At 35.8% G+C, this 25,583-nt stretch overlaps 1 protein-coding gene across 1 annotated transcript in view; it reads left to right on the forward strand.

The window, feature by feature from the left end:
• The window catches only part of VPS8 (VPS8 subunit of CORVET complex), a 98,202-nt gene extending 74,276 nt beyond the window's left edge, over window positions 1–23,926 (forward strand). The window contains 5 exon segments of the mRNA XM_032225506.1: window positions 2,920–3,000; window positions 6,227–6,396; window positions 8,368–8,536; window positions 20,953–21,033; window positions 22,580–23,926. Coding sequence (XP_032081397.1) covers window positions 2,920–3,000; window positions 6,227–6,396; window positions 8,368–8,536; window positions 20,953–21,033; window positions 22,580–22,729 — 651 coding nt within the window. The 3' untranslated portion in view covers window positions 22,730–23,926.
• The last annotated feature ends 1,657 nt before the right edge of the window (window positions 23,927–25,583 follow it).

Genomic DNA, 25,583 nt, shown 5'->3' on the forward strand with positions numbered 1-25,583 from the left:
CAAGGAAATTGAAAGCATTAGATAAGAATAAGAAAAGGAAGCACACCTAAAACTGATTTCTGCCATGTTTCAATATGCATCTCCTATACTTGCAAATTCTCCTTGTTTTCACCACTTCATACAGTAACTTTTGTTCCTGAAATATCTGATCTTTCCCTTTTTCATAGATTCATATGAAATCCCATCTTGATCTATTTTGCCTTTGTTCCTTTATTTGTTTTGCAATTCTAGTGTTATTCATTCTCTTGCTATAATTCAGCCCAACTCAGTATGCTTCTCTCATTCAATACAGTATCTTGATCTTTGACCATTACAATGTAAAAACATTTAAGATTAGGGAGTTAAAAACTGTAACATATATAATTTGTTTATAAGTTATGAGGATATGAGACAGTATGAAAGGAGTACTGTAATAGAATTGCTATAAAAACATAACAAGTTATAGGTTAGGTAGATTACAGTTTAATTCAGGTGATGAGTAGGATATAATGAATAACACTTTCTGCAGTCTAAAAACCAAAAGACAATTAAAAAATTGAGTAACTGGTCATTTAAGACAGCCGTATAATAATTAGGCATGTGTCAAGCCTTACTTCCATTACCTGGTAGCTAAGGAACTTTTTAAAAAGGAAAATCTTATCTGTGCTTGTGAAAAGTTGGAACTGGAGATGGCTCCTACCTTCACACTCTCTCTTACATATATTCATGTTCAACATCATTGTAATAAGTAGCTGTGCCCATTTTCCTTTTATAATTCTTATTTTAATTTCCCAGCAAGGCTTAAATGATCCGTACAATATCAGAAATGTGAATTAATGTCATGCCATTTAAAAGAGTCATTTAGCTGATTTGCTTTCTGTTGGGGATTCATTTCCCACTCTTCCCAAAAGCTCTTTCCCTTTCAATCAAGCTTGATTAATGGTGACTTCGTGAATATCTTCATATTTTCTTACTAAATATATGGAAGTAGTTTGCCACTGTCTTTTTCCAAGATCTTTTTTGATGACTTGGAAAAGTCTTACAGTCTATAGCAGGGGTATCAAACTCAAGACCCAGGGGCTGTATCTGGCCCACGGGGAGCTTAGATCTGACAAACAGAGCCACCCTGGAAACAACACATTTGCTCTGGCAGAGCTCTTGGGCCACCACAGGCACCCCTGACACGAGTGACATATAGATGGCCACCACCACCCCGCTTCCTGAGGTCAAACACAACACTGATGCAGCCCTCAATGAAATCGAGTTTGACACCCCTGGCCTACAGTCTTGAGGTTTTCTAGTCATTGGCCCTTTGTGGGATGGTCTGATTTTAATTAGTTTTTACAAGAGCAGCAAAATTTGACTTAGCCTGCTACCTGCTATGGTGTACTATAATAACCTTGACCAAACAATTTAACACTATGTATTTATTTTTTAAATAAATGAAATGATCTATAAATGCAAAAGTATGTCATAAATTGCTGTTTCTTTACATTTCTGTATTTAATTCTCTAGTAAGTCTATGTTTTTCTTTGACATATCCTTTTGGAGGATACTCTGTTTTTGGAGAGTATCTCCAAAAAGTAGTTGGCAGATAAAAATAGTTTGCTGTATGTCATGATCGGTACATGCTGCATTAAGAGCTCAGATTTCCCAGTTGTTCTCCATAATTTATATAGTGTTGCAGCACGATGTACTTTCTAAGTTGCTGCTTTTAAATTATGCATGCTGAAAAAAATAGAATGGAAAGTATCTATTTAAAACCAGATATGACCCCACTCCCCAGCCTTAAAAAACTTAATTGCCATTGTAATATATTGAGGAATTTAAAAAAGAATGCATTTTTAAGAAAAAAATATGTATCCCTTTTTTAGAACCTGTTCAAGCGATAAGGCCAATCTTTGTCTTAATACTGCAGCACTAAGTTGTACATTGAGAGGAGAAGATGCAGCAAAAGACAAGGCATTTTGAAAGCATATAGGATACTTTAGGTCATAGAATATTTGTAAGGTAGATTCCGTATATGTTGCAGACATAATACAAAATGTCATAAAACATTTCCTGTGATGAAGCTTGATTGTGCTGTACAGTTCAGCGTGAGTTATTTTCAACATGAGCCGATACATCTCTGAATGTATCCTAGCTTTTCTAGTGAAGGCAGTATATTATAAGCTCTGTCATTATTGAGGGCATTGGGAAATCTGGCAAGGAAATACCTCTGAAAGGAAATGCACTATTGCATTTCCCTTCTCTGGTAAAGCAAGTTCATTGGAGACTAGAAAACCCACAAAGTAAGTTTTGATACAATTCTTCTACAGCAGAACTAATTCAAAGTGACCTCATGCAGGATGTTAAATATTCTGATGGAGTCCCAAAGGTGCTTTTTCAAGAAGCAACTGGACTTTCTGATTTTTCTTTGATCATGTTTCTCTTCTCCACCAAGAAGCTTCTTCAACTATTAGCTCTTACCCAAGAAACGAAGAAGCTTCTTGAATGAGAAGTGAAACATCTTCAAAGAAAAACCAGAAAGTCCAGTTGCCTCTTGAAAAAGCATCTTTGGGACAACCATGACCTGGATGAGAATCTACATAAACATTCTGATGGAGCATTATTTTTGTTATAGTGTTCTAACAAAACCTTTACTAGTAGAAAACCATGTGTATATCCATGAAGGGAGATTTAATCTCTCTTCACAAAACCTTCCCCTTTTGAATTTATCTTCTGCAGATTTCTAAACTGTTTTGTGGGGGAGGGGGGGGACTGAACTTGCTTTAGAAATTATAGCTCTGTTTATCTCTTGCATTCTATCAGTTTTATTGGATAAGAGACATAAGATAATATTTGTTTCATTGTAGTTAGAGGAAAAAATATTTTAACAGTCAATCTTTCATTTTATCTGTTTTAATTAATGTTGATCATCTTCTAATAACTTTCACACAGGATCCAGTATATGGAAGAGGAAAACTTGGAGAAATTCAGGGTCTTGTGCTGGGTATGCTAGACAGCTTTAACTATGAGCAGGTAAGTAGAAGGTGGGGATTTTTTTTCTTGTTGATTAAAATTGCCATTGTCCAAGATTTAGAGTTTGTTCTTCTTTGTTCTTTATCAGCTTCTAAGAGTTTAACCAACCTAAGGTTTAGATTTAGCAACCTAAAACCACGTAATTAACTTGTCGAAAATATTGTATTTGTCTATTTGCTTTGTATTGTATACAGGTTTTTTCTGCACAAAGTTGTCCCATCTGTGTCATGCACAAAGACTGCATTGTTTTTGAGCTGCAATTCCTCCCAATACATACCTTACTTGGAAAACTGCAGTGTAAAATTTAGTAACATAACTATGTTCAGATGAATATATTTGGTTCATTAGGTATAAATTAGGCCAATTCATAATTATGTGAATTCCATCTTGATTATTCCTGGATACCAATTAAGCAAATCACCACACATTTGGAAGTGCTATATGGTAATTGCCTGTACCATGCAGTATGTGCCTATACCCAGTGCAGATCCTGGGTTGATGTGAGCAATTACCTGGGTGTTCACATTAAATAATCTCAAGGTAAACTATCTTTTGCCAGCATCATCTTTGATGAAGTGAACTCTGACTTTGCCTACCATCTTCTACAGTACAGACAGAATAACAAATAGCATTCATAACAAATTGCATTCTAAGTTCTAATTTTTTAGAATTAAATTCTACTTCTACTTTATCTCCCTTCTTGTAAAGAGCTGTGTAGTAAGATTTTTAAAAGCAAAAATAAGATTGTAGGAAAGCAAGGCACCATTATTTCTCTCAAACCCTGGTTGTTTGTTTGCCACTTATAGCAAGGTTATATTCAGCTGAATATTGTGTTCTTGCCATTGAACTGGGATTTGAAAAGCTGTCCTTGAAAATATGAAATTCATTAAACTTCAATAGGTGATTTAGAGAGCCTGAAAATATTCAGTTCCTAAATGCAGTTTCCTGATTCTTTACTAATTTTTATATTGCTGAAAAGTGGGATTTCAGTATCTTTATATCCAAGTACCAATTTCCATCACCAGGTTTGGAAACCTGGTGATGGAATTGATATATCCAATATCAATTTCCATCACCAGGTTTGGAAATAATAAAAAGCTGTAGCTTTTTATTATTTCCAAACCTGGTGATGGAAATTGATTTAAGGTGAAACGTTTTAGAATTGTACACTGTACCATATTAAATAAATAAGATATATATTTGCTTATCTTATCTACTTAAAAACAATTTATGGGTTTTTTTATCAGCTGAAATATTTAATCAGTGAAGGACTGTTTTTCATCTAGTAATATTTGGTTTGGGACATGTTTATGAATTTTCTTTGAGAGAGGATCTTTATCTCCTCTGAATGGAATGGATGGAATTGAGTGAATTGCACATATCCCCCTTTAGAAATCTACCAGTTCCCCCTCTCTTTATTTTCAGATCATCTCTCTTTCTCTTCCTTCTTCCTCTCCAACACTCACTAGGTCTTTAGTTTTTATTCTCAGTTCTCAGGCATAAAGGAGTCTGGGTGCAATGCATCCTTATTTTTGTGAAGAGATAATTTAAGATTCCTGTGAACTGTGGATCAACTACATCCTCTACAATTCCTTAAGAAGAATGAAGCTATCCATTTGTAGGAAAAAGGTGTTTGTTTACCCTCAGGTCTTTAGTAACATTTTACTTTAAATAAAATAGTACCATTTAGGAGGATGTTTGTCAGTGATTCTGCTCTACCAACAGAGATCTAAATTATAGTAAAGGAAACTGATTTGTTTTGTATGTGTGTAAGTAATTATCAACTAGAGATTTCTTGCCCAATATTCTAGCAACTATATCCTTTCAAGTCTTCCCTTCGTTTCTTTATATTAAATCAGAAAGCACAAGTTATTATATTAGATCTTTAGAATACCTCAAAATTTAAAATTAAACTACTGGGATAATATACTATCAAACAAGAGGCATTTGATAGTATGGAAGCTTTGTAATACAGAAGAAATAGTGAACTTGCTAGAAAGCTAGGCTAGCATAGACCACATTTTTTGGAGTATAAGATGCACCAAGATTTTGAAGAGCCAAATTAAAAAAAAAGTTTTTGCACTCTGCAGACCTCCCAAAAACGGCCGATTTTTCATGAAAAATGTTTTTTGTCAAAAAAAGGACATGCATAGATTTTAGGAGGCTTCCAGAGTGCTCCTGGGAGCTGGGGGGCGAAAACAAGCACAAAACATCCCGCTCATTTCTGCTCTCCCCAGCCCCCAAGAGCACCCTAGAAGCCTCCTAAAGGCTATTCACAGTCATTCTGGTGAAGGGGGCGGGGTTTCAGGAGGGCAAAAATGCTGTATTCAATGTATAAGATGCACCCAGATTTTCACCCTCTTTTTTGAGGAAAAAAGGTGCAATTTATAATCTGAAAAATACGGTAATTTATATTAAGATGTTTACCGTATATACTCGAGTATAGGCCGACCCGAATATAAGCCGAGGCACCTAATTTTACCACAAAAAACTGGAAAAGTTATTGACTCGAGTATAAGCCTAGGGTGGGAAATGCAGCAGCTACCGGTAAATTTCAAAAATAAAAATAGATACCAATAATGTTTTTGAATATTTATTTCAAAGAAAAACAGTAAACTAGCGGTGTATTCAATGAAATACTTCACTCACCTCATGATGCTGATGTCCCGCTGTGATGATGATGTCCTGTGCAGCCGCGGGAGCGATGTCCCGCCTCCTATGACACACGGCACAGTGATTCCTATCATTGGATCACTGTACCAGAGGAGGTGGGACATCGCTATGTGGCTGCTTGCCATAACAAGGAGGAGGTGGGACATCGTTGCAGAGCGGCAGGAGGGGGAGGAAGGGGAATCGTAAGACAGCCCTGCATTACATTAGAACGTGAGGAGGGGGGATGGTGCGGTGCGCGCTGCGCGGCAAACTGACACAGAGGGAGGGGAAACTCACAGGGGCACTGGGCCATTCACGAGTGTCACCCAGCGGCATGGCCCCGCCCCTTTTTCTCCTCCATTTCGGGCAAAATTTTCACTGACTCGAGTATAAGCCAAGGCGGCTTTTTTCAGCCCAAAAAGTGGGCTGAAAAACTAGGCTTATACTCGAGTATATACAGTAATTTCTGTTTTGTATTGATATTCATGTGGAGACACTTTTCTACATTCAATATAGATATATATAATGTGGCAACAACTGAAATGATTTCTATATTATTCTTTTGCCTGGCTAGACTCTTTTGGAGACAACAACAAGCTTACTTAACCGCGATCTCCACTGGTCTTTACGTAATTTGAAAGCATCTATGACTAAAGGGCTCAATCCCAAACAAGATTATTGTTGTATTTGTTTACAACAGTACAAGAGAAGGCAACAGACTGGTGACCAAATTGTAGTCTTCAGGTAAGTCTAGACTTGTGAATAGCTTCAACAATGAATGGGTTTGCAAGGAAGTGAAGACTTCTGGAGAGCTCAGTTTTACTAATTAATGAAGATAATGAACTTTGATATTCAGCACACAGTGTTCTATTGCTATATCACTAATAATATAATGTATATAGATGTTCACCTTGCCTATTACTGTCCAAGCTATAGCCTTACTAATAATATTAGTTTTTTCAGTTGAAAACAAAATTATGTAATAATCAGTAACAGAAGTTATTAAATACAGGGCAGTTAATCCTTTATTCGCCAGATTAAAGCAAAATTAAAATTGGGTTGAACCTGCAAACACAAAGCTTTCAGTTAGCATTACAGTTCATAGCTATCTTAATGTAGGATTTTTACTATTTGGAAGTGCTTAATTAATCTAATACTATAAAATCTCCATTTTGGTTCTGCTTCTAATTCATTTACATAAAGTTGAATTTCAACAATGAAAGGGCAATGGTGCCTAGTTATCATAAAGCACAATCTTGTGTTGTCACTATCAACTAAGAAATGCAAGAAATATAAAAATTGCTTTAACATTTTCATACACAGCAGGTGACAAAAGCCTCTCCTGTCTCATAGAGCTGGGAGAAACTAAAATATGATTACAGAGCTAGCTTCTTACATTAATGCTACCATTCCTGTTTCTTGTGCAAGAAGACAGAAGGGGAGAATGTTGTGCCCCATTTATTAAAATAGAAGATGTAACATGCTTGACTGGGAAAGGAAAATGATGTCATATTTTCAGGGAATAGGGCAGGCAGGGAATAGGGTAAGGTAAGGAACTTGTATTTCCAAACAGCTTTAGTGATTAACTGAGGATAAAAATTTTTTTTGCTGTAGATTAGGGTAAATTTGTATTTCTTGAAAGGTCTGCTTCCAAAGAGGGGGCCCATCTCAGATGCCTTCAAGACTTGACTTTTAACTGGGCACCTACTACCACATGTGGTGGGCATGTAGGAAAGCTAAAGAATATTGGCAAAAGATTTGAAGGTGGTTCGAAGAAATGACTGGACAGAGATTGGAATTCAAACCAGAAATATTCCTATTAGGAATTATTAAAGAGGATTTAAGCAAAGGGTTAACATATCTAGCACTACATATCATAACAACTGCGAGAATAGTTTATGCCCAGCTATGGAAGAGTGGAAACATACCTAAAGAAAGAGAAATAAGAACATATTTGATTGTGCAGAATGTGATAGACTGATGCTAGGATTGAAAAATAAAGGAGAGATAGGGTACTATGAGATTTGGGATAGATTTTATCAGTGGTTGGATTTAAGGAAGGGAAGTTGGAACGAATAAACACAAGGATGCATAGATTAAAACATAAGGCAATATAGGTAGTATATTATGTAATTACAATTGTAATTGTAATTGTGTAGAAGATGTTAAGTATGCATATATAATCAGTAAGTAGCAATGTATATTGAATTCACAGGAGACTTGTGTTATTTGCTGTATGGGGTAGAGACCACCAAGATAGTTTCACCATGTCCGATGTTTTCTTTTTTAACAATATTTTTTTTAAAAACTTGACTTTTATCCATTCTTGTCAACATAGTGATGATTGTTCTATGAGTAATGCAATCAAATATCTGTCTAGAATTATTCTCGTGGCTTAATTATCATAATAAAGGTTTTAAAAGTGAGATTTGGTACTATCTGATGTAGCAGGCAATAAGTGTAGAAGGAAGGTTTCTTAAGAGTGCATTCCATTGCATATGTATGTGATAGGAAGTTGCATGGAATTCTGAACAAATAACTATAACATTACACTGTTAATGTCTAAAAATGGCTTAAACATTAAGTTCCTTTTTAGAAGTATAATATTTGTTGTAAAAAAGTTTTTATATTTGATTATACTTTTTGACATGTTAGGTATTCAGTGTTATGTTATGTGTGCATACAATGTAATATGTGTAATTATTTTTATAACAGTTGCGGCCATTTGTACCATTCCCTTTGTCTGCTAAGTAAAGAGTGTGGCACTGAAACAACAGGACAGATGAGGTGGACTTGCTTTAAATGCAGTGCAAGTCATAAAGGAGAGAAAGTAACTTTGACTTCCTTGGAAATGAGGAAAAGAACTCCGGTATCACTTGCTCAGGTAAGACTTGAAGAAGTGACCCATTCTTAAAATATTGATATGCTGACTGATTGATTGATTTAGTCTGCCACTTGAAACCAACTTGACTTCAGATAGTTTTCAAAAGTTACAATAAGACTAATTATTAATTCAAGTAGCCACAAAAGTAAATGACTAAATTATGAATTTATGGAAAATAGCATCATGGGGTATAGTTAATCTCCCAAGCATCCATGTATATACCATGAATATGGGGAGAGTCCAGAGAGTCCATATTTCAGGGGACAAGCTATTCCAGAGGAGGGGAATTTATGCAAGATTAGACACATACACCCCTCATGCTACAGCTGACTCTTAGTAGAAGCTTCCTAATTGTATGTGCAGGAAAGGCTTGAAACTATGGGGAAAGGCAGTCTCTAAGATATACAGTCCCTGAACCATAATGAGCTTTATGGGTAATAACTGCTAGGTAAGCTCCCCGTTGGGAGAGCGAGTGCGTTCAGAGAAACGCTGTGAGAGTTGTGTTGGAGAACACACAAACCAGCATACAGAGACACTGCAGTTTAAATAGGTTTTTACTTTCGTGGAAATAGAGGTATCAGAGTCCATTAAACAGTCCAAGTCATACACGGATAAGACAGTCAGTCATCAATGTCTTTCAGTTAAGGGATAATCCAAATAACATAGTCCATAATCATACAAACAGTCCGGTACTCAAAGTTTGCTAGCAGTTGCAAAACTTACAATAGCTCACGGCACTTTCTAACAGCCAGCTTCCAAAACACTCAGATCAGATCAGCCCAGCATCTAACAAAACAGAGAGCTAACAGTCATTCTGTCTCCCTCTTATGACCGATTGAGGAAACAGCAACCAATCACATTTTACAGTATGATTTAAAGAAACAGGTATAGCATTGTTACATGATTTATATATTGCCAACCCAACCATTAGATTATATTCCTAACAATAACCACTATCTTGAATTATACTCAAAAACCTACGACTAACCTGTGCAGCTCTGCAGCAGAAATGCAATATTGTAGTAATGTGATTGACCATTGAGCATGCATGCTTCTGCATTCGGGATCAGCTAAAGTTTCTAAATGGCTTTCAACCATAGCCTGGTACATAACAAATTACAGTGAAATAATCAAGAGATGATGGAGCACAAATGACAATCTTCAGTACATCTTGTTCTAGGTAAAGCCACAGCTGATGCACCAGCCAAAGTTTCTAGCCATAGCCTTTACCTGCTCTTTGATCCATGAGTCCAGAAGCTCCTATGTTGCCTGCCTGCTCTTTCTAGGAGAATAGAACTCCATCAATTTTACCGCCCTGAAATAAATCTCTAAATCAACAGCTACTCTGTCTTCTTCAGGTTGAGTTTGAATGTGTTTTTTCCCCCTCATCCAAACCTAGACAGCTTCCAGATATTGAGTCATATCTTCCAAAGCATCGCATAATGGGTCCAGGCCCAAGGTAAAAAAATATAACTGAATGTCATCTGCATATTAGTATACTTCATCCTGAACCACTGAAAGGTTTCTCCCAACAGTTTCACATGGATGTTGAACAGAACAGGGGAAAGGAATGAACCCTGAGACATTCCATAATTAAGTACCTATAGATCCCGCCCCCCCTACCTTCCCTCCAGAATCATATTCTGGACCTGCATACTAAGACCTGAGCCAACATAACAGTGTGTATCCACAGAAGGATTTTGTGGTCAACAGCAATAATGCTATTAATAGATTTGGAGAAAAAAATTCATACCACTTATTACCCAGTCCCTGCTATAGATCATAGGTCTAGGTTTCTGATCCATGCCCAGACTTGTATCCATACAGGGAAGAGTTCAGAAAATTCATATCCTCCATATCCTTCTAAAATCACTTTCCCAATAATATTCCCTAAAGGAGAGTTAGGATGAAAGTTGTCCAATTTTGTTGGATTCAGGTCTTGCCTTCTTAAATGGGCAAGAGTGGGTAAAATCTAGTGCTTTTTTGAGCACTTCTGACATTTGTCCTTCTCTCCAAGGGTTGACTGCAACCCAGATTCAATTCCTGATTTTTTCATAGATGCTTTAATTAGGCAGGAGAAATGGGCATCCAAACTGCAAGTAACATTGCAGAGGATTTCCTTGGGATCCATGGGTTCAAAAGCCTCCCAAAGAACACCACCAGATGTTTCTTGGTGCTTCAGGTCAAGTGCTACAAAAATGAAGCTGTTCCTGTAATCTAAAACATATGTTATATCAGCCATCCAAAATGTTGTTGATATAGTCCTTATCATGTTTGAATGCTAACATGTTTGAGTGAGTAGTGCATACATTCCTGATTCAATAAAAACCAAAGGTCTGTTGTGATATCATGATAAAAGTGGTTTTTCTTTATGCCTTCTGAAAGCATTGGCTTTCCCCCACTCATAACTATTTATTTCATGTTGTTAGTCTGTTTAATTATTATACTTTTAAAATTCTAAATTTAGACTTATTTAATGTATGTAACCGGTCCGAGTACCTATATAACAACTAGAAAGAAAATTGTACATAATAGTTACATGCAAATAAATATGGGGAAAGACCTACCCACTGAAGTAACCTTTATACAGGAGAAGAATTGTACTTCTTCACTAGTGATGTTACCAAGATTATATAATCAAATGCTGAAAAATAATAGGCATGTTGTGTGACCAGAAATGTGCTGAGCCTTGCTTAGATCTGAATTTCTATAAACAAAGATAAATCCTTTCCATCAGTGGTTGTATTTGTATATGCGAGTATGAAGGAGAGAAAGGCTATGCTTTTAATTGAAAGTTGGAACATAAAGAGGGATCTTAAGTGTTTCTTCTAAATGTCTTCCAAAATTGCATTTGCATACTTTGTAATTTTATCACAGTGCTGATTCCTGTGTCGATTGCAAGCTTTTTAATATAATTCAGAAGCTTTTAAGTAATCTAGCTGCTAGAGCAAAGTAAAAAATGCTCACTTAGAATATATCAGTTTTCCTTATGTGAATTTAATAAATGAGCACCAATAGACAATGTTGGTGGATTAACTTAGTGGAGATATTTTAACTATATGTATTTACTATTTATTGATTTTTGATCAATTATATTTATTTTGTATTGTGTCAAAAGATATTATTAATTAACTGTTTAAGAGTGAATATCCCATTTTCTGCATATATTTCCTCCACTGCAAAAGGTTTTCCCTTCGCTTTTAAATCAGTTATTCTTCTAAGTCATTAGTTTTTCATGTGTGTGGGTATACATGCCAGTTTTGCACATGCCACTTTCCTGGCGACTGCCTGGAAAGGTCTCTGCAGTTTTATTAACAAGATTTTGAAAATGGTTTGCTATTGCCAGCTTCTTAGGGCTGAAAGAGAGTGACTAGCCCAAGGTCACCAAACTGGTTTTGTGTCCAAGGCAAAACCTAGAATAGTTTCTAGGTTGAGATTAAATTTTAATTTGTTTTAACCCAATCATGCTTTAATATGTCTAAATACCTTAGGTGAAAGATAATTCCTATAGTAATGAGAAGTAGGTACTTGTTGAAATGCAAGGGTAAATATCCAGTTGAGTGTTACATAATAGTACGTATCCATTTTCATTCCAGTACATTATTGAGGTTGTCATGATCCTTCCAAGTTCTAGCCTCATCGTGGCAAGGGGATGTTTCTGGGAGAGATTAGCAAAGAAGACTGAGAAGATAAAAAAAATATGAACATGAGAAAGCTCAACAGTGAAAGATGAAATGAAATTAATAGGAATTTCTACCTGAGGCATAGTAAATTATAATGAGATGGGACTGGACATTTTTCAGTCAGAAGGTCACACTGTTTATTACTTAAGACGTGAAGTGCACACAAAAAAGGAATGGCCTTCCTTTTATAGTTACGAAGGGTATAGGCCATAGTGCAATAAGTGACCAGATAAAATCAGTGAGACTTTGTGAACGATCTGAAGAGCATTCTACTTTATGCTGCAATTATTGATGCAGAAAAAGAATAGGTTAATGAATTTTACACTCAAGCTCAATTTGAAATCAATAGAACAAGCAAGCAAGATGCCCTGCTTATGATTGGAGACTGGAATGCCAAAGTTGGAAATATTAAGGAGGAAGATACGGTATATTTGGATTGTATGGCTTAGGAAATTGAAATAATGAAGTATGGAAACAATGAAGCAATTTCTGCTACAATGAACAGCTTACACTGTTTTCATATTAAAACAATATCTGTATACATCAAAATCACTAGATGGAGTTAATTGAAATTAAATTGACTATATTATTGATTAAATGAAGTGGAGGAGCTCAGTGATAACATCAAAGACATGATTAACTGCTTTCTGTGGAATAGAACATGAACTGCTCTTGTGCAAGTTCCAGGCTAAGCTAAAGAAGAAAAAGAAAATCAGCTAGTTTTCCCAACATCATTTTAAACACATGCCCTCTACTTTAAAGAGAATGTCAGGAATCACTTTGAAATCCTAAGCCTCATTTATAAACAACTATAGAAACTATGGAATGAACTTAAGGAAGCTAAGGACAAATGGGAAAAGACACGTCCAAATAACAGATGAAAGAAAACTGGTACAGCAGCATGAAAGCCTTGGAAAATATAGTCAGCTGCAATGATGTGTCTATGCTTACAAAAATCAGTATACTGCAAGTAGTGGTATTCCCTGTAAATCTCTGTGGAAGTTGGACTTTAAAGAAGCAGGATTGAAAGAGTATTATTGCTTTTAAATATAGATGCTGGAGAAGATTTCTCAGAATATCTTGAATAGCTAACAAAACAAATAACATCATTGCATAAATCAGTCCAGATTTCTCATTTGAGAGGAACAAATGACAGGCTCAAATTACCTTATTTTGGACAAAAAAAAGATGTCATTGAGAATTTTCTTGGCAACTACCAAGCACCAATCTACATTCAGCTGTTGGCAAATTTTACAGTATACAAGATTATAAAGTGCAAGATGTCACTGAAGATTTATTCACACTTGGACTTCTTTCCCCCAAATCTAAGTGCATTCAATGACAAACATGATGAAAGGCTTCACCAAAACATTGTCACGATAGAAGAACGATATCAGGGCAATTGGAATCCATAAGTGCTGGCTGACTGTTGTTGAACACTGTAGCGAGATACATCAGACACTGAGTACAAATGAAAATCAGCAGCAAAACACTTTTAGTTCTGTTGAACTCAAATCGTGTGTGAAACTCGTGATTAAATATAGTCATTAAAAGTTCATTTATATTTTTCAAGGATTCTACATAATATAATCATCCTGAAATTATATTTGTGTTCAGTTTGAAAGTGTCCATCTATCATAATCACCAAAAGGCTTTCAGGAAGTAAAACCTTTGGGGGGGAAATGTCAGTCAATAATTAAGCTCTTGATAGTTCATCCCAACAGAAAACAAGATTCTCTCACCATTTCCTTTAACAAGATTTACCTGAAAGATGATAGGAAAAAAGGATAGAAATTTGAGCAGCTAGTTTATCTCTCAAGTTGCTAAGGCAGTCTTTTTTACTTATATAGTCAAAGCTTCGGTATAATCTGATGAGGAGGCTATTCTCTTAAGTAATAATTTAGGAATATCTTACATGTCAGCATGTGAATCTGTCTTAGATTCTGAATGTTGAATTACATCCTATTACAGGAGTTAATATCTATTATGGTGTACTTTAAAATCAGGATAATTAAAAACAAAACTGTCATAAGAAACCTATAACATTTACATTTTATAATTTTGTAAAAAAAAACATTATTTTATCAATTGATCTAAAATATTGAAGTGAAATATGAGAGGCAACCCTCTCAGAATATACTTTTGAAACATTTATTTCCATTGCATTTATTCTTCCTGTTTACAGTCATAGCTATGTTAACCTATAACTCAAAATATTTATGTCTATTAAATAAAATATCTTCCTAGGAATAATTATCCCCAAGTATTTAATAAAATCAGAACAATAAACCAAATTAATTCCACAGATTTCTTTTTTGTCAATTGGCATATTAGATTTACCCATTTGTGTAGCCAGAATAGTTACCATATTTCTGTACCATTGTCATAAATCTTTGTAATTATTTTTAATATTGATTTATGAAGCCTAAAGTTTCATCTGCATATAAGAGCAAATTATTCTCAATTTCTGCTTCATGGATACCTCAAATATTGCCAGATGGTTATATTAGGAATGCCAGTTCCCAACACAATTAAACATTAAAGTAGATAGGGGCATCCTTGACATATTATGTATCTCGTTTTTATTATAGGGGAAATAATTCTATTGTTCCAAAGGGACTCAATTAGTAATATTTTATCCAGGAAATAAATTGAATTGGAAACTAATATTACTTCATAACTTACTCCCAAACCTTAATTTACACCTTATCCAATGCTTTTACTACATCTACTGAAGCCTAAATGGCCATTTCATTTCTAACATATACATTCAAGGCTTCTATTATTTTATTTTCCTTGATCAAAAAATAGATTGATGCTTAAAAAAATGCCACCAAGCATCTGGAGAATAGTTCCTTTCTGCCATTCTTGCTCTTCTGAGAAGTACTGTCAGCTTGAATGTTGAAGTATTGTTGAGGTCTATATGTGAAGTGACAGGAGTGCAACACATTATTGACTATCTCTCCCCTTCCCCCTCCCTTATTCTCTGTGAGCAACCTGCTAAGGGAAACGGGCTGGAAAATAAAGTGTATACACAGAAAAGATTATATATATCTATATATCTATATATCTATATATCTATATATCTATATATATATGTGTGTGTGTGTGTGTGTGGGTGTGGGTGTGTGTGTGTGTGGGTGTGTGTATGTATGTATGTATGTATGTATGTCAAATGTAAGGGCTATATTGAATAGAAGAACTTTACTTTAAGAATATTTTTAAGTTTCAAATTTTGTTTCATCCTGCAGTATGTCAACAACCGTTTCCTACAGATTTGCCTGTCTACAGCTCAATCTTTTGAATGTTTTTAAACAGCAAGGACTCTATTTTTTTTCCTCATACAATATTTCCTCTCCAATCCTCTCCAGTTCAGACCAAGAAAGACAAAGAGGGAAGCAGGATGGAACCAAAAAATTTAGAGGCTGCTTCCAATAAAAGCTGCATGAAGCTAGGAAGAGTCAAAGAACAGTTTCCAAAATAACAGATGGCTGAAAAATCATTTTGGCCAAAACTAAGAGCAAAAGTAGCAGCAACAGCATGTCTCTTAGATGGATATGCAGAAGTCATCTCTTTCTCTCTGAGTGCAAGAAGGATGGCTATCATTTTGTTCCTTAAGACGTATACAATAGTGGAACTAGGCCTCCAGAGGGAGATCCAGACTTTCAACCTCAAAGTCTTTTTTTAGAAAAGTTTTTCCTGATGCAAAGTTGAGCTAAGTTTGAGTCCAAGGACCATAATGGTTGGCTTAGCTGAGCTTCAGGACAATGAACTTTGTATAAAACCATATCCTCAGAACTAGAATGGTATGACATCACAACCTATTTCTTATTCTCATGAAAGAAAAAATGTATTAGTGTGATTGGACACAACATACAATTTTGTCTGTAAGTTTGAGAAAATAGATGTGGAAACTTCATAATTCAAACCTTTTGCAATTGCCATTCATAGAATTAAGAATGTATGTCAGATTACTTGATCAAAAGATTGTTCCTAGAAATAATGTATAGTTTACATTCAGAATGTAGTTTCAGCTTTTACATGCTACCATAGTTACAGTATATTTGTAAATTTTAGAAAAGCTGTATATAGTATAAAAATAACCATTTTTAAATAAATATGATTCAGTCTAATTCAATATGATATATAAATATTCTGAGCAAGAATATTCTTGGGTGGAACTATTAGTTTCTTGGCCAGCTGCTAGTTCTTAAGCAAAGGTACCATATATCCTAATTTAGTCCGAGCATTAATATTGGCAGCATAATGTAGATGCTAGATATTCTAAGGGATTCCCTACAGAACTTTCCTTTAGTTTTAAAAAAAGAAAATGCCTGCAGCATTTGTTTCCATGGCAATAACAAAATTACTTGCAATAAATATCCTTAAAAATCTGATTGATTAATATGTATAAACGAAATACTGCAAAGGAGAAGACATACTGTATCTTGTCTTAAGATGGGAAGCAATTATTCTACATTATTGTGTATAGAACTCTAAAGAAAAAACCTGGTGTTGCTTAATTACTGTAATTTGTAATCAACATATAAAGTCATGTAACTTCGTATTTACTTGCACACTGAGAGTTAAACTCACTTATTCAATTGCTTTTAGTTCTTGGAGAATAAATTAGGATAAATATTAAATGAAATGCCAGTTCAGAAGTTCTTTACAATATGGGGAGGGTTGCATTCATTATTTAAATATTTTTTAAAAGATGATTGCTCAAAATATAGCAACCAGATCATTAAGAATTGTTCAGAGCATTCATAAAGATCTAAAAGCAAACAAACACAGACAGGAAATGGAAAGAGGACCACATCATAAAGGAAAATTACAGACAGCCTTGAATTGCAGAGCTGGTGTCAGGAAAAAAAAATCTCAGAATGAGCTGAGATTAGCAAAGGATGGTAATGAAAATGGCTTCTTTAGATTTGTTCAAAAGAAAAGGAAAAGACAAAAATCAATATACCAGCTGCTCAATGAAGATAGCAAAATATGTGAAACTAGAAATGGGGGTGGGAGGGAAGCCACTCAATATTTTATTTGATCATCATGTTCAAAGGAACAACAATTATGTGTTCCATCAGGAAATGGGAAAAAGGATAAATTAAAAATATAGTCAGGAAATATCCTTTTACTTTGATTTGCATCCTATGGTACTGGAAGAACTAGCTGGTGATCTGGATAAAACCTTATCAAGTATCAAGTATCCTTGACAAAAATATTTTATCACAGGTTGGTGAATTCCCAAATGATTGGAAGAGGGCAAATGTCCCCTCTCTTCAAAGGAGAAGTGGAGTCCTACAAATTGCAAAATATTTAGTCTGACATTGATATATGGGAACATTCTAGGGCCGTGATGGTGAACCTGTGGCACACGTGCCACAGGTGGCACACAGAGCCATTTGTTAGGGCATGTGAGGCATTGCCCTGTCAGCTCCATCGCACATGCATGTGCTGGCCAGATGACTTTGGCCTTCTTTTGAGGCCATTTTTCACCCAAACTGACTTCTGATTTGACCGTTCGCCCAAACGGACTTCCAGTTTGCTCGTAGGGCCATTTTTCACCCTCTGGAGCCTTCAGGTTTCTCCATAGTGCCGTTTTTTGCCGTTCATGAGCCCTCAGGGAAGCCTCCTGAAGGCTCTGGAGGGTAAAAAATGGCCCTACGAGCAAACTGAAAGTCCATTGCTGAACTTCTGGTTTGCTCATAGGTTTTTCGCACTCCAGAAGGTCTCCGGGGACGGGGGACATTTAGACATTTTAGACATTTTAGACATTTTAGACATTTTATTAAGATTTATAGGCCGCCCTTCTCCCTGAGGGGACTCAGGGCGGCTTACAATCACAGGGAAGGGAGTGCAGTACCAAAAAAACAAACAATAAGTGAACAAAATAAGAGGAGGAGGCTGTTTTCACCTTCCCCAGGCTCCTAGAAAGCCTATGGAGCCTGGGGAGGGCAAAAAAAGCGCGCCAAAAGTGGAGGGGGGAAGCACTAGTCGCGTGCGCATGCGCACAGGGGGGAAGTATACACGTGTATGCTGGGTTGAGCCACCGCACGACCCCCCTGTGATTTCCCCGCTTTTGGTACACCAGCCAAAAAAGGTTCGCCATCACTGTTCTAGGGATTGATTCATCTAAAAAGTACCTCTTTAAAGTGATTTAAAAGTACCTTGAAAACAATGCAGTATTTGATAGAAGTCAGTATGGATTTATCAAGAACAAATCTTGGCAGAGTGCTCTTACCTCATATTTTGTTTAGGTAACTTTCTCAATAGACGGTGAGAACATATTTCTTGACTTTAGCAAAAAATTTGGCACAGTAACCTCTGACATGATGGTTGGCAGGTTAGCTAACTGAGGGCTTGATGGCATGACAAGTGGATACATAGCTTTCTCAAAAATCATGTCAAAGAACATTTATCAATTTTTTGGTCATAGTATCAACCCTTCATTATATTTTTCCAGAATTGTCATTAGTGACATATCATCTGGGATTCAGAGAATGTTTATCATGTAGTGAATGATACAAAATTGGGTGGAATAGGTAATAGTAGATAAAATTAACATTCACAAAATCATAGGGTTAGAAGGAACCTTGGGGGGGGCTTCTGCTTCACTTCCCTGACCAAAGGCAGAAGTCCTTATATCAATACCATCCTGGACTAATGGTTGTCCAATCTTTTCTTGAAAACCTCCCGCAATGGGGCATCTTTAACTATAGGAAACAAGCTGTTCTATTGGTTGATTGTTGTCACTGTCAGGAAATTCCACCTTGTTCCCAGATTGGATTTCCCTCTTATGAGCCTCCATATATGGCTTCTTGTCCTGACCTCAAGTGCTAGGTAGAATAAATCAATCCCCCTTTCCCTATGATAGTTCTTTAAGTATTGGAAGACTCGTATATGGTGTCCCCTACAGCTTCTCTTCATCACACTAAACATGCCTACTTAGCCTCCAGATCTCTTATAATTTCTGTTGCTCTTCTCTGCACTCTTTCTAGAGCCTCTGTGTCTTTTTTTGTATTGGGATGACCAGAACTTGATGCAGTATTCTAATTGCATCTCGTTATTGCATTACAGAGTGCTACTTCACTTATCTTGATCTTGATGCTATCTTTCTATTGATGCAGCCTGGGATCACATAGGTTTTTTTGGCAGCTACTGCACACAGCTGACTCATATTTAAATGGTGGTTTACCAGAACGACCTAGACCCTATCATAGGCACTATTGTTGTAGTTGTGCGTTTGGTTTTCCCTGCCCAACTGCAGGACCTTACATTTCTCACCACTGAACTACATCTTGTTGAATAGAGACCAGAGGTCCAAGTCTTTCAAGATTCTTCTAAAGATTCTTCTCTTGCATCTCATCTTCTAAAGTGTTAGCAATTCCCTCTAGCTTTGTGTTATCCACAAATTTGATGAGCTCCCCTTCAGTCCCCTCATATAGGTCATTTATGAAGATGTTGAAGAGGCCTGGACCAAGACAGAACCTTGGGGTACCCCATTCTGTGCTTTCCTTCATGGACATGTAGTTCCATTGCTGAGTGTGATTGGTCAGCCAACTGCAAATCCACCTGGTGGTGATACTGTCTAACTTGCATTGTTCTCCCTTGGGGTTGATTAACATAGATTGAATTATTTTTCCTTCCTTCCTTCCTTCCTTCCTTCCTTCCTTCCTTCCTTCCTTCCTTCCTGTAATTAAATTTTATAATTCATTGACTTATAGTAACCTGACAAAGTCCTAATGTATAAGTATGAGTATAAGTATAATCTTTATTGTCATTGTACTTAAATACAATGAAATTGGTTTTAAACTCACTGGTGCAAAATTATAACAGAAATGAAAAAAGGAAGAAAAAGAAAAAAAACTAGCGTGTGCATGAAATGATTGTGGTTGTATTTAAAAGTCTCACAGCCCAAGGATAGAAACTATCTTTAAACCTGTTTGTTTGGCTGGCTATTCTTTGATGTCTTCTGCCTGATGGTAGAAGTGCAAAGACACACTGACCAGGGTGTGAATCATCTCTGAGTATCTTCCTTATTCTGCTAAAGCAGCGAGATCTGGCGATGTCATCCAGTGATGTCAGAGGGCAACCAATGGTTTCTTGTGCCGAATTGATCACTCTCTGTAGTGTCTTCCTGTCCGTAGCTGTTAAACCAACATACCATACTGTAATACAATATGTGAGGACACTTTCTATGGTGGACCGATAGAAAGAGGTTATCAGCCGTTGTTCCACCTGATTTTTTCGCAGGACTCTGTATCTGAAATCCCATAGAAGAAGTTACATTGATAGCTAATATTTCTTTGTTGTAAAGTATATAAGTTTAGAAATTTGTTGTAAAGAGTATGGCATAATCTTTGGCTGTAGTATTTACAGCATTATTCATTGGTGTAAAGTCCTTTAAGGAATTATGTCATGTTGTTTGAATTTGGTTATATAAGTATGCCAGTTTTTTGATAAATTTTATGGATTTCTAGTCTATCCATGTTTCTCATTATTCCAAAAGCTATGACACAAAAAATACATAAAAGTTGTAGAAAAAGTTTCCAATTGAATATTAGAAAATAAAACTTCCTAACATTAAGAACAATTTGACAATGGATGGGTTCAAGCAAGATTTGGATACTGTGTGATGCTTTAATTTGGATTCTTGCATTGAGTAGATGTTTGGCTCAAATGTCGCTTTCTACCCTGTTATTTAAATTGAGGATGTTCATTTTTCAGACTAGTTCAGAGTGTGTGTTGGATCCTCAGCAAGCTCAAGCTTTTGACCAGCTCTGTCGTCTATATCGTGGAACATCAAGGGTAATGTAATTTTGTATTTTCCTTTTAATACAAACTGGATCAAACTATGTCATGCTTTCAGACATTATACTGTGTATTTGAAATATCATAGCCATGGTGGCACAGTGGTTCAAATGCAGTACTGCAGGCTAACTCACTACTCACACCAGAAGTTCGATTCTAAGCGGCTCAAGGTTGATTCAGCCTTCCATCCTTCCAAGGTCGGTAAAATGAGGACCCAGATTGTTGGGGGAAGCAATAGGCTGACTCTGTAAATAGCTTAGAGAGGGCTGTAAAGCACTGTGAAGTGGTATATAAGTTTAAGTGCTATTGCTATTGCTATCATAAAGATCATTGTTGTCATTGTGTTTGTCTTGGATGGAAAATAAACAAGGCATGGACATAAAAAAACACACTGAAAGAAATAAAGGTCCTATCAAGTTATAAATCTTATTTAGACCAAATAAAATGTTTATTTTATGCCCATAAGCAGGAAATGCAGTAAACGTAATTGCTTTGCCTTGCTCGGGGGTGTCAAACTCAAGGCCCTCAAGCTGGATCCAGCCCACGGGTTGCTGAGATCTGCCCTGTGGAGCCGCCCTGGAAATGGTGAGGGATTGGCCTGTGGTGCCCCTGCAGTGAAAACAAGCTCCATTATTGCTGGCAGAGGATTGCAAGAGGCTTCGCAGCCAGAAACTGAGCTTTGGAGCCTGTTTTCGCTGGCAGAGTGCTGGGTCCATCACAGGCTTCCTCAACATGAGTGACATCGAGCAGGCCACACGCACTCTGGCCACACCCACCCCAGCCCCCTGAGGTCAAACATAACTCTGATATGGCCCTCAATGAAATCGAGTTTGACACCCCTGCCTTGCTTATTTTCAATAGCAACTGCCATTGAAAAGCATACAGAAGCTCTGTCAGAGAAGATGAAAAAATTCTCTGTCTCTATTTTCTTTAAACATTGCTTGATTTTTTTTCAACTTTATCATAATTCATTTAACTTTTTTTTCCAAGCTAAACAGCCCTAGATAAACTACCTTTTCTCAGGGGAAGGTTTTTCCAGCATCTTGACCTATTTTGACTGTGTTCTTCCATGCCTTTTGATGCACAATAATATTTTAAATAAAACATTCAATTGTTCTGCAACAGACAGACACTCATTGGTAGAATGTCTGAAGTTTCCTTCAGGAATGGTTCATACTTTCCTGAAGTATATACAGTATTTACATTTTTATTCTTTAAACACTCTTTGTTTTCAGAAAGTTATCTTTGTCTTTTCTAGTTAAAACTATTGTTCACATCTGACTTCTACTAGGATTGTTTTCCTACATACATGAAATTTACATGCATGTTTATTGTGATATAGCCAAGAATGTTTTAAGGCAATTGGTTAGAAAAATGCAGAAGTTATTGTTTGTGATTTTAATGAAAATTCAGGCAATATATGATGCCTGAATATGTTGATCTTTCCTCTTTGAAATAATTTGTTTCTTCACTGCCTATATAAACTTATTTACAATAGCAATGTTGCATAAATATATATGTATATATTTCTTTTATTTTGTAGCTAGCACTTTTGACTGAATTGTCTCGAGATCATGGTGGTGAAAAACATGGTTTTGTCCAAGTCTCCCGAGGGGATTCTGCCCTGAATAGTGTCTTCCAAAATGAGACTTTTCAGCTTCATCTCAATCCTCCTCCTCTTCTAGAAGACTAATCATTGGGTATCAAGCATTATGAAAAAATACTTCCAGTGTTTGCTGGTGGATCCAAAGTAAAAGGTAGCAGTACGTATCTTATAAATAACTGCAACAATGCAATCTTTGTGAAAACCAGCTGTTTTGAACCTTAACAAAACAGAACATCATTGTCAAGCATTCTAGTCCTAACATCCAGTGGATTTTTCTGGAAGCTATACACTCTATGAAGCCTATACTTTTTTCATTTAAATTCAAAGTGAAGAATGCAACTTTACATTCATTATAAAGGCTACAATGCAAGACAGAACTGGTAGTATGTTTATGAGATTGCTTTCTCTAATGTGTTTCTTCTGCTCTCAGTTGCTTCTGAAAATCTGTTAGCTCCTCCAGTTGCAGCTCAAGAAATGTTGCTGTGACAGATGCTATTCCTTGGAAATTTAACATACTAACATCATAAATGAGAAAATCTGTTAATGAAGCACATTAGAATATACCACTCAGCCAACTAGATATTTGATGTCAGTTTGTGTATCTTCTGAGTGCTTTCATGAGTGCCAGCTTTTCCACGGAGAGCTTACTGTTTCCAGTGTACCAAAAGAAACCAGCACATTACTCATTTATGATGGCTGCTCTCTTGCTGCCAAATTGCATGGAAAAGATACCTTCTTCTATTATATATTGTCAGATTCCTGAACCTTAGCCATTTATCTTTATGAATTCACTAAAGGATTACAATGTTGTTGTTTTTCCTCCTTATCTTTGCCACAGACAAAAAATGAACAATCTGATACAGGAATATATTTTTGAAAATGAATGTTTATGATCCCTGTAAATGATATTTAATAACCTTCTGTCTTTTCATTAGTTACTGTTTGACAGTTTTACTTTATTTGTTCAAAAGATTTCCAGTTTCCATATGTGTAGACAGGAGCAAGTATAAATTAAACGATATATAAAAACCAGAATTATTATGCACATTTATACTAAACTATTTCATGGCTGAATTTATTATTTTTTGTTCATTTATCATTTTGTCAGAAAGTTGTAATCTTATATTTGTATATATATTTTCCATGTGATCAAAATATCTGTTGCTATCCACTTCCAAATTACCTATCTTCTATAGTTAGAGGCTATCACGAATTATGAATTTATGTACTAAATATTCTGCCAATACAGGTAGTCCTTGATTAGGACCACAATTGAACCCAAAATTTACTAAATTTTACTAAATGTTGCTAAGTGAAACATTTGTTAAGCAAGTTTGCCCCATTTAACGACTTTTCTTGCCACAGTTGTTAAGTGAATCATTGCAACTGTTAAGTTAATAACATAGCTGTTAAATGAATCTGGATTCCGCACTGACTTGTCAGAAGGTTACAAAAATGGGATCACATGACCCTGGGACACTGCAATTGTCATAAACATCAACCACTTGCCAAACATCTGAATTTTGATCATGGGACTGTGGGGATGTTGCCATGGTCGTAAGTGTGAAAATTGGTCATAACTCTTTTTTTCAGTGCCATTGTAACTTTGAACAGTCACTAAACGAACTGTTTTAAATAGAGGACTACTTGTATTCCTGCTAAAAAAATACCTGGTCTATAGCTTGTTACATAAAGAAAAGAACAATGGGTTAAGAAACATTGCAAAGTTATTTTGTACTTCCAGTAGTCTAAGGAAGTATAAGTAAATATAATCTTTATTGTCATTGTACTTAAATACAACAAAATTGGTACATTTTTAACAGCCAGACACAAACATATGAATGCTTTTAGAATTATTGGAATGGGTGTATTTCTATTTCTTAGGTTTTTTTATTTGGTTTATGTGGACAATGTTATATGAACTGTTTACCATAAACATAATACCTCCTTCAGTAACTGTACAGGCAACTCTTTTGGATTCACATTGTTACTGAAATAGGCAAAGATTACCTACTAATCCAGAATTCCTTGATCCCTGTGTGGATGAAATAACCCACTGAGGAATGCATTGATTAGACTATATAATTCAGACATTACCTAGACTTTGCAATGCTTTGTAATCAATTTAAGATAATTCAGAATACAGAAAGTCCTTGACTTACAACCATTCCTTTAGCAACCATTTGAAATTACAGTGGCACTGAAAAAAAAATGACCAGCAACTGATCTTTGCACTTAACACTGTTGGAGCATCCCCACAGTCAAGTGATCAAAATTTGGGTGCTTGGCAACGGACACGTATTTACAATGGTTGCAGAGCCCTGGGTCATTGATTGCCATTTGCCATTTTCCCAGCTGGGAAACTCAAGAAGGTCAATAGAGAAAACCGAGTTCGCTTAATGATCACATGATTCACTTAACTGCAGTGATTTGCTTAATAACCATGGCAAAGAGAGGTGGCTGATTTACTTTACATATTTAGCTTATATAAAAGAAAGAAAGGTGTCTGAAGACATTTAAAACATGTTACTTTTTCATTTTCACATGCATAAATGAATGGTCAAAATTTTCATTAGTTGCTATTTTAATGGGAAAAAAAGCTGTCATATCCATGTTTTCAACATTGTTTTTATTTTATTTACAATCAGAAACCAAAAAGGAAAGAACATAATACTAGAGTTATCAACCAATAAAAGAAAAAAGTATGATATGCCAAACACAAAATATTGTTTAAAAAATTCTGCTTGCCATATTTTACAAAGCATAATCAGAACTAGAAAAGTTCTAAAAAAGATCAACCAGGAGTGTTAACAGTTCTTCAGATGAAAGAAATGAATGCTGGAGTTTTGATAAATAATGTATAGTGTGGAAAAGATTTTTCCCCTTTTCCACTAAACATTCTTAATGAGTAGAATGATAAAATATTCAGAAGACACAAAGG

Source organism: Thamnophis elegans, chromosome 10, assembly GCF_009769535.1.
Source record: "Thamnophis elegans isolate rThaEle1 chromosome 10, rThaEle1.pri, whole genome shotgun sequence".
NCBI classification, from domain to species: Eukaryota; Metazoa; Chordata; class Lepidosauria; order Squamata; family Colubridae; genus Thamnophis; species Thamnophis elegans.